This window comes from Macaca fascicularis, chromosome 16 (genome assembly GCF_037993035.2).
Source record: "Macaca fascicularis isolate 582-1 chromosome 16, T2T-MFA8v1.1".
NCBI classification, from domain to species: Eukaryota; Metazoa; Chordata; class Mammalia; order Primates; family Cercopithecidae; genus Macaca; species Macaca fascicularis.
This window is the reverse complement of record NC_088390.1, coordinates 21,045,937-21,055,409: the sequence shown is the minus strand read 5'-3', so window position 1 is coordinate 21,055,409 and position 9,473 is coordinate 21,045,937. Positions and strand designations below refer to the sequence as shown.

The 9,473-nt window shown below is 67.4% G+C and overlaps 2 protein-coding genes across 2 annotated transcripts; both read left to right on the top strand.

Moving 5' to 3' along the window:
* Window positions 1–807: 807 nt before the first annotated feature.
* LOC135967968 (uncharacterized) lies at window positions 808–5,220 on the top strand. The gene is made up of 2 exons (XM_065532908.2): window positions 808–1,090; window positions 3,282–5,220. The coding sequence occupies exons 1-2, from the start codon at window positions 815–817 to the stop codon at window positions 3,828–3,830; spliced, it is 825 nt and encodes a 274-aa protein (XP_065388980.1). The 5' UTR covers window positions 808–814; the 3' UTR covers window positions 3,831–5,220.
* Window positions 5,221–5,429: 209 nt separating this feature from the next.
* Window positions 5,430–8,450, top strand: LOC141408768 (uncharacterized). The gene is made up of 2 exons (XM_074018841.1): window positions 5,430–5,712; window positions 7,902–8,450. The coding sequence occupies exons 1-2, from the start codon at window positions 5,437–5,439 to the stop codon at window positions 8,448–8,450; spliced, it is 825 nt and encodes a 274-aa protein (XP_073874942.1). The 5' UTR covers window positions 5,430–5,436.
* Window positions 8,451–9,473: the final 1,023 nt, after the last annotated feature.

Here is a 9,473-nt window from a genome sequence, read left to right as displayed (position 1 = left end):
CTCCTGGATCCCAGGCGTTCTTTGATTTCCCTTGGAATCCACGGGCAGGTCCCTTGGGACCCTCTTCCACCCGGGCACAGGCCTGGACTCCGCTGTTGGTTTCGCCGTCGCCCCGTACGCCCGGGCTGACACGCATTCACATCGTCTGCTCCGGGATCGGCCAGTGCCGCGCGTGGGGCCAATGGCTCCGCCGCGGAACCGCCCCTGTCCCTGTTTGCGCGGGTCCTGGAAAGCAGAGGCAGCTTGCGGGAGCCCCGGGGCTTTTGCAAGCGGGGCTAGGCCGCCGCTCTTTCGGAGGGGGAGGGAGGCCGAGGGCTCGTGGGTCAGTGAAGTTTCGGCTGGCACCACGCCTTAAGGCCCCAGGGGATGATTCTGTGCCGCAGCGAGGCCCCGCCTGCCTCAGCCGATGATGGCGAGTCCGTCCTCTCTCACCCGGAGGGCTCCAAAATCCCATCTCAAGAGGAGTCCTGAGACCCCAGCGGAGGCCCTGAAGCTCCCCCTCCACCGGTGGAAGTCGGCTCAAGGAGGTCCTGAAGACAGGACTCCGGGGGTCTTGGGACTGGGATGCGCGCGGCCCCTTCTCCCACGCCGCCCCCTGCTGGAGCCCGGATCCCGCGGCCGCCGGGGCTGCAGCGGCAGCCCCCAGCGGGCCCCCCCCCCCCACCACCGCTCCCCCCCCGCCCCACCGCGCACACGCCCCCTCCCACCCCATCCCCGGCCCGGCGCCCCGCGCTGCCGCCGTTGTTTAAAGGGGCCGCAGCCTGACTTCCAGGTGGGGAGCGCGAGTGGGCCCGGCGCGGCAGGGCCAGTGCGCATGCGCGAGGCGCGAGCGGCCTCTCGCGTCACAGCGGTTCCCACGGTTGTCCTAGAAACCGGCCCCCTGAGGCTTGGCAAAGCAGGAGCCCTCCGTGGCGGTGCTTGGGTGTCGGGGCTGCGAGGCTCCTGCCTCACCTCTCCACGGGGTCGACAGGAACGTCTCCGGACGGACGCCGGGAGTCGCACCGCGCCGGCCAGGATGACAAAAGCGCAGGCGGAGTCCGCGGGAAGCGGCGCGTCGTCCCAGCCTCAGGCCTGCCCGGACGGTGTTGGGGTGAGTCTCCCCAAAAGTCTTGCCCCCGTGATCTCCACCACGGGTCCGCCCGCCTGTCCGTGGGCTGCTCTCTCCCCCGAGGAGCCTTCACGCGCGGAGCGGGAGCCTGCAGCGTCAGGGGGGCTGTGTGCCTGCGGGGGCTGCGTTTCTGTGCCGCTGCTGCCGTGTGACTGTGTGTGTCTGCGTCTCTCCCATCCTCTCTTGTCTCTCTGGCCCTCACTCTCTGTGTGTGTCTTTCCCTCTTTCTGCCGGTTCGTGTGTGCGTGCCCGTGTGCGTGGGTGCGTTCGGACGAATGCGCCCGGTGCGCCCAAAGGCGACTGCTTGCGCGTCGGCCTGGCTCTGCCGAGCCTCTTTCTTCTGCCTCTGTGCCTGGGTCTTGCGGCGGGCTCGTCAGTGGTTTCCGCCGCCGTTCCACTTGGGGTCCCTGAGGGCCTCGACCGCGTGAGGAGATGCGTCTTCCCCAGCAGCAGTGGAAATCTGGTTACCCTTGCCGAGCGGACTCTCTCCTGGGATCAAGATAACCACAGTCCAGCCAGGGCCAAAAGCCCCAGAGGGGCTCGTCGCCCTGCAGGAGAGGAGCAGACCCGCCTCAGAGGAGACGCTTGTACCTTTTCACGGCTCTTCTCTGAGAAATGAAGCCGCACCACGGCAGAAGCTTGAAGAGGAAGCCGGGAAGGGGAGATGCCAGGCCTCCCGGTCCCTGGAAGGCTGGCCTCTCCGGACAAGTCAGCCGTTGGGCAACCCTCCCCTTAGGCCCGCGGCGGTGGCACCGGGCAGTGTCGGGCCTGGGCTCCGGCCTCTGCTCTGTCCTCCCTCTTGCTCTGTCTCCCCTGTCTCTCGGGGGCCTCCACGCTTGTCGGTCTGGCCGAACGTCTTGGACGCAGATGGCTTCCCAGTCGGTCAGGGAGACACTCCTCGGAGATCCGTGTGGTGACGGTTTCTCTCTCCAAACCTGTTTCTGCTTGCTTGGGCAGGTTCCATGACCCTGGAGCTCCTGGCTCCCATACGTGTCTCCCACAGGGAAGCTGTCTTGCTCTCCCTGTTTCACCTCATGGCTGGGTGGCCTGCCTAGCATGAGCGCTAGGCGACCGTGACCGGCCTTGTCTTCTTGGACAGGCGGTGCGGCACTTCCCCTCTGCACTTCCCCTCTCGTTCTTGAGGCACAGCCTCTCCTCGGCTCCTCTGAGCAGGTGGACTGACTCCCTGAATCTTCTGGCTCCCTCCTGGATCCCAGGCGTTCTTTGATTTCCCTTGGAATCCACGGGCAGGTCCCTTGGGACCCTCTTCCACCCGGGCACAGGCCTGGACTCCGCTGTTGGTTTCGCCGTCGCCCCGTACGCCCGGGCTGACACGCATTCACATCGTCTGCTCCGGGATCGGCCAGTGCCGCGCGTGGGGCCAATGGCTCCGCCGCGGAACCGCCCCTGTCCCTGTTTGCGCGGGTCCTGGAAAGCAGAGGCAGCTTGCGGGAGCCCCGGGGCTTTTGCAAGCGGGGCTAGGCCGCCGCTCTTTCGGAGGGGGAGGGAGGCCGAGGGCTCGTGGGTCAGTGAAGTTTCGGCTGGCACCACGCCTTAAGGCCCCAGGGGATGATTCTGTGCCGCAGCGAGGCCCCGCCTGCCTCAGCCGATGATGGCGAGTCCGTCCTCTCTCACCCGGAGGGCTCCAAAATCCCATCTCAAGAGGAGTCCTGAGACCCCAGCGGAGGCCCTGAAGCTCCCCCTCCACCGGTGGAAGTCGGCTCAAGGAGGTCCTGAAGACAGGACTCCGGGGGTCTTGGGACTGGGATGCGCGCGGCCCCTTCTCCCACGCCGCCCCCTGCTGGAGCCCGGATCCCGCGGCCGCCGGGGCTGCAGCGGCAGCCCCCAGCGGGCCCCCCCCCCCCACCACCGCTCCCCCCCCGCCCCACCGCGCACACGCCCCCTCCCACCCCATCCCCGGCCCGGCGCCCCGCGCTGCCGCCGTTGTTTAAAGGGGCCGCAGCCTGACTTCCAGGTGGGGAGCGCGAGTGGGCCCGGCGCGGCAGGGCCAGTGCGCATGCGCGAGGCGCGAGCGGCCTCTCGCGTCACAGCGGTTCCCACGGTTGTCCTAGAAACCGGCCCCCTGAGGCTTGGCAAAGCAGGAGCCCTCCGTGGCGGTGCTTGGGTGTCGGGGCTGCGAGGCTCCTGCCTCACCTCTCCACGGGGTCGACAGGAACGTCTCCGGACGGACGCCGGGAGTCGCACCGCGCCGGCCAGGATGACAAAAGCGCAGGCGGAGTCCGCGGGAAGCGGCGCGTCGTCCCAGCCTCAGGCCTGCCCGGACGGTGTTGGGGTGAGTCTCCCCAAAAGTCTTGCCCCCGTGATCTCCACCACGGGTCCGCCCGCCTGTCCGTGGGCTGCTCTCTCCCCCGAGGGGCCTTCACGCGCGGAGCGGGAGCCTGCAGCGTCAGGGGGGCTGTGTGCCTGCGGGGGCTGCGTTTCTGTGCCGCTGCTGCCGTGTGACTGTGTGTGTCTGCGTCTCTCCCATCCTCTCTTGTCTCTCTGGCCCTCACTCTCTGTGTGTGTCTTTCCCTCTTTCTGCCGGTTCGTGTGTGCGTGCCCGTGTGCGTGGGTGCGTTCGGACGAATGCGCCCGGTGCGCCCAAAGGCGACTGCTTGCGCGTCGGCCTGGCTCTGCCGAGCCTCTTTCTTCTGCCTCTGTGCCTGGGTCTTGCGGCGGGCTCGTCAGTGGTTTCCGCCGCCGTTCCACTTGGGGTCCCTGAGGGCCTCGACCGCGTGAGGAGATGCGTCTTCCCCAGCAGCAGTGGAAATCTGGTTACCCTTGCCGAGCGGACTCTCTCCTGGGATCAAGATAACCACAGTCCAGCCAGGGCCAAAAGCCCCAGAGGGGCTCGTCGCCCTGCAGGAGAGGAGCAGACCCGCCTCAGAGGAGACGCTTGTACCTTTTCACGGCTCTTCTCTGAGAAATGAAGCCGCACCACGGCAGAAGCTTGAAGAGGAAGCCGGGAAGGGGAGATGCCAGGCCTCCCGGTCCCTGGAAGGCTGGCCTCTCCGGACAAGTCAGCCGTTGGGCAACCCTCCCCTTAGGCCCGTGGCGGTGGCACCGGGCAGTGTCGGGCCTGGGCTCCGGCCTCTGCTCTGTCCTCCCTCTTGCTCTGTCTCCCCTGTCTCTCGGGGGCCTCCACGCTTGTCGGTCTGGCCGAACGTCTTGGACGCAGATGGCTTCCCAGTCGGTCAGGGAGACACTCCTCGGAGATCCGTGTGGTGACGGTTTCTCTCTCCAAACCTGTTTCTGCTTGCTTGGGCAGGTTCCATGACCCTGGAGCTCCTGGCTCCCATACGTGTCTCCCACAGGGAAGCTGTCTTGCTCTCCCTGTTTCACCTCATGGCTGGGTGGCCTGCCTAGCATGAGCGCTAGGCGACCGTGACCGGCCTTGTCTTCTTGGACAGGCGGTGCGGCACTTCCCCTCTGCACTTCCCCTCTCGTTCTTGAGGCACAGCCTCTCCTCGGCTCCTCTGAGCAGGTGGACTGACTCCCTGAATCTTCTGGCTCCCTCCTGGATCCCAGGCGTTCTTTGATTTCCCTTGGAATCCACGGGCAGGTCCCTTGGGACCCTCTTCCACCCGGGCACAGGCCTGGACTCCGCTGTTGGTTTCGCCGTCGCCCCGTACGCCCGGGCTGACACGCATTCACATCGTCTGCTCCGGGATCGGCCAGTGCCGCGCGTGGGGCCAATGGCTCCGCCGCGGAACCGCCCCTGTCCCTGTTTGCGCGGGTCCTGGAAAGCAGAGGCAGCTTGCGGGAGCCCCGGGGCTTTTGCAAGCGGGGCTAGGCCGCCGCTCTTTCGGAGGGGGAGGGAGGCCGAGGGCTCGTGGGTCAGTGAAGTTTCGGCTGGCACCACGCCTTAAGGCCCCAGGGGATGATTCTGTGCCGCAGCGAGGCCCCGCCTGCCTCAGCCGATGATGGCGAGTCCGTCCTCTCTCACCCGGAGGGCTCCAAAATCCCATCTCAAGAGGAGTCCTGAGACCCCAGCGGAGGCCCTGAAGCTCCCCCTCCACCGGTGGAAGTCGGCTCAAGGAGGTCCTGAAGACAGGACTCCGGGGGTCTTGGGACTGGGATGCGCGCGGCCCCTTCTCCCACGCCGCCCCCTGCTGGAGCCCGGATCCCGCGGCCGCCGGGGCTGCAGCGGCAGCCCCCAGCGGGCCCCCCCCCCCACCACCGCTCCCCCCCCCGCCCCACCGCGCACACGCCCCCTCCCACCCCATCCCCGGCCCGGCGCCCCGCGCAGCCGCCGTTGTTTAAAGGGGCCGCAGCCTGACTTCCAGGTGGGGAGCGCGAGTGGGCCCGGCGCGGCAGGGCCAGTGCGCATGCGCGAGGCGCGAGCGGCCTCTCGCGTCACAGCGGTTCCCACGGTTGTCCTAGAAACCGGCCCCCTGAGGCTTGGCAAAGCAGGAGCCCTCCGTGGCGGTGCTTGGGTGTCGGGGCTGCGAGGCTCCTGCCTCACCTCTCCACGGGGTCGACAGGAACGTCTCCGGACGGACGCCGGGAGTCGCACCGCGCCGGCCAGGATGACAAAAGCGCAGGCGGAGTCCGCGGGAAGCGGCGCGTCGTCCCAGCCTCAGGCCTGCCCGGACGGTGTTGGGGTGAGTCTCCCCAAAAGTCTTGCCCCCGTGATCTCCACCACGGGTCCGCCCGCCTGTCCGTGGGCTGCTCTCTCCCCCGAGGGGCCTTCACGCGCGGAGCGGGAGCCTGCAGCGTCAGGGGGGCTGTGTGCCTGCGGGGGCTGCGTTTCTGTGCCGCTGCTGCCGTGTGACTGTGTGTGTCTGCGTCTCTCCCATCCTCTCTTGTCTCTCTGGCCCTCACTCTCTGTGTGTGTCTTTCCCTCTTTCTGCCGGTTCGTGTGTGCGTGCCCGTGTGCGTGGGTGCGTTCGGACGAATGCGCCCGGTGCGCCCAAAGGCGACTGCTTGCGCGTCGGCCTGGCTCTGCCGAGCCTCTTTCTTCTGCCTCTGTGCCTGGGTCTTGCGGCGGGCTCGTCAGTGGTTTCCGCCGCCGTTCCACTTGGGGTCCCTGAGGGCCTCGACCGCGTGAGGAGATGCGTCTTCCCCAGCAGCAGTGGAAATCTGGTTACCCTTGCCGAGCGGACTCTCTCCTGGGATCAAGATAACCACAGTCCAGCCAGGGCCAAAAGCCCCAGAGGGGCTCGTCGCCCTGCAGGAGAGGAGCAGACCCGCCTCAGAGGAGACGCTTGTACCTTTTCACGGCTCTTCTCTGAGAAATGAAGCCGCACCACGGCAGAAGCTTGAAGAGGAAGCCGGGAAGGGGAGATGCCAGGCCTCCCGGTCCCTGGAAGGCTGGCCTCTCCGGACAAGTCAGCCGTTGGGCAACCCTCCCCTTAGGCCCGCGGCGGTGGCACCGGGCAGTGTCGGGCCTGGGCTCCGGCCTCTGCTCTGTCCTCCCTCTTGCTCTGTCTCCCCTGTCTCTCGGGGGCCTCCACGCTTGTCGGTCTGGCCGAACGTCTTGGACGCAGATGGCTTCCCAGTCGGTCAGGGAGACACTCCTCGGAGATCCGTGTGGTGACGGTTTCTCTCTCCAAACCTGTTTCTGCTTGCTTGGGCAGGTTCCATGACCCTGGAGCTCCTGGCTCCCATACGTGTCTCCCACAGGGAAGCTGTCTTGCTCTCCCTGTTTCACCTCATGGCTGGGTGGCCTGCCTAGCATGAGCGCTAGGCGACCGTGACCGGCCTTGTCTTCTTGGACAGGCGGTGCGGCACTTCCCCTCTGCACTTCCCCTCTCGTTCTTGAGGCACAGCCTCTCCTCGGCTCCTCTGAGCAGGTGGACTGACTCCCTGAATCTTCTGGCTCCCTCCTGGATCCCAGGCGTTCTTTGATTTCCCTTGGAATCCACGGGCAGGTCCCTTGGGACCCTCTTCCACCCGGGCACAGGCCTGGACTCCGCTGTTGGTTTCGCCGTCGCCCCGTACGCCCGGGCTGACACGCATTCACATCGTCTGCTCCGGGATCGGCCAGTGCCGCGCGTGGGGCCAATGGCTCCGCCGCGGAACCGCCCCTGTCCCTGTTTGCGCGGGTCCTGGAAAGCAGAGGCAGCTTGCGGGAGCCCCGGGGCTTTTGCAAGCGGGGCTAGGCCGCCGCTCTTTCGGAGGGGGAGGGAGGCCGAGGGCTCGTGGGTCAGTGAAGTTTCGGCTGGCACCACGCCTTAAGGCCCCAGGGGATGATTCTGTGCCGCAGCGAGGCCCCGCCTGCCTCAGCCGATGATGGCGAGTCCGTCCTCTCTCACCCGGAGGGCTCCAAAATCCCATCTCAAGAGGAGTCCTGAGACCCCAGCGGAGGCCCTGAAGCTCCCCCTCCACCGGTGGAAGTCGGCTCAAGGAGGTCCTGAAGACAGGACTCCGGGGGTCTTGGGACTGGGATGCGCGCGGCCCCTTCTCCCACGCCGCCCCCTGCTGGAGCCCGGATCCCGCGGCCGCCGGGGCTGCAGCGGCAGCCCCCAGCGGGCCCCCCCCCCACCACCGCTCCCCCCCCGCCCCACCGCGCACACGCCCCCTCCCACCCCATCCCCGGCCCGGCGCCCCGCGCAGCCGCCGTTGTTTAAAGGGGCCGCAGCCTGACTTCCAGGTGGGGAGCGCGAGTGGGCCCGGCGCGGCAGGGCCAGTGCGCATGCGCGAGGCGCGAGCGGCCTCTCGCGTCACAGCGGTTCCCACGGTTGTCCTAGAAACCGGCCCCCTGAGGCTTGGCAAAGCAGGAGCCCTCCGTGGCGGTGCTTGGGTGTCGGGGCTGCGAGGCTCCTGCCTCACCTCTCCACGGGGTCGACAGGAACGTCTCCGGACGGACGCCGGGAGTCGCACCGCGCCGGCCAGGATGACAAAAGCGCAGGCGGAGTCCGCGGGAAGCGGCGCGTCGTCCCAGCCTCAGGCCTGCCCGGACGGTGTTGGGGTGAGTCTCCCCAAAAGTCTTGCCCCCGTGATCTCCACCACGGGTCCGCCCGCCTGTCCGTGGGCTGCTCTCTCCCCCGAGGGGCCTTCACGCGCGGAGCGGGAGCCTGCAGCGTCAGGGGGGCTGTGTGCCTGCGGGGGCTGCGTTTCTGTGCCGCTGCTGCCGTGTGACTGTGTGTGTCTGCGTCTCTCCCATCCTCTCTTGTCTCTCTGGCCCTCACTCTCTGTGTGTGTCTTTCCCTCTTTCTGCCGGTTCGTGTGTGCGTGCCCGTGTGCGTGGGTGCGTTCGGACGAATGCGCCCGGTGCGCCCAAAGGCGACTGCTTGCGCGTCGGCCTGGCTCTGCCGAGCCTCTTTCTTCTGCCTCTGTGCCTGGGTCTTGCGGCGGGCTCGTCAGTGGTTTCCGCCGCCGTTCCACTTGGGGTCCCTGAGGGCCTCGACCGCGTGAGGAGATGCGTCTTCCCCAGCAGCAGTGGAAATCTCGTTACCCTTGCCGAGCGGACTCTCTCCTGGGATCAAGATAACCACAGTCCAGCCAGGGCCAAAAGCCCCAGAGGGGCTCGTCGCCCTGCAGGAGAGGAGCAGACCCGCCTCAGAGGAGACGCTTGTACCTTTTCACGGCTCTTCTCTGAGAAATGAAGCCGCACCACGGCAGAAGCTTGAAGAGGAAGCCGGGAAGGGGAGATGCCAGGCCTCCCGGTCCCTGGAAGGCTGGCCTCTCCGGACAAGTCAGCCGTTGGGCAACCCTCCCCTTAGGCCCGCGGCGGTGGCACCGGGCAGTGTCGGGCCTGGGCTCCGGCCTCTGCTCTGTCCTCCCTCTTGCTCTGTCTCCCCTGTCTCTCGGGGGCCTCCACGCTTGTCGGTCTGGCCGAACGTCTTGGACGCAGATGGCTTCCCAGTCGGTCAGGGAGACACTCCTCGGAGATCCGTGTGGTGACGGTTTCTCTCTCCAAACCTGTTTCTGCTTGCTTGGGCAGGTTCCATGACCCTGGAGCTCCTGGCTCCCATACGTGTCTCCCACAGGGAAGCTGTCTTGCTCTCCCTGTTTCACCTCAGGGCTGGGTGGCCTGCCTAGCATGAGCGCTAGGCGACCGTGACCGGCCTTGTCTTCTTGGACAGGCGGTGCGGCACTTCCCCTCTGCACTTCCCCTCTCGTTCTTGAGGCACAGCCTCTCCTCGGCTCCTCTGAGCAGGTGGACTGACTCCCTGAATCTTCTGGCTCCCTCCTGGATCCCAGGCGTTCTTTGATTTCCCTTGGAATCCACGGGCAGGTCCCTTGGGACCCTCTTCCACCCGGGCACAGGCCTGGACTCCGCTGTTGGTTTCGCCGTCGCCCCGTACGCCCGGGCTGACACGCATTCACATCGTCTGCTCGGGGATCGGCCAGTGCCGCGCGTGGGGCCAATGGCTCCGCCGCGGAACCGCCCCTGTCCCTGTTTGCGCGGGTCCTGGAA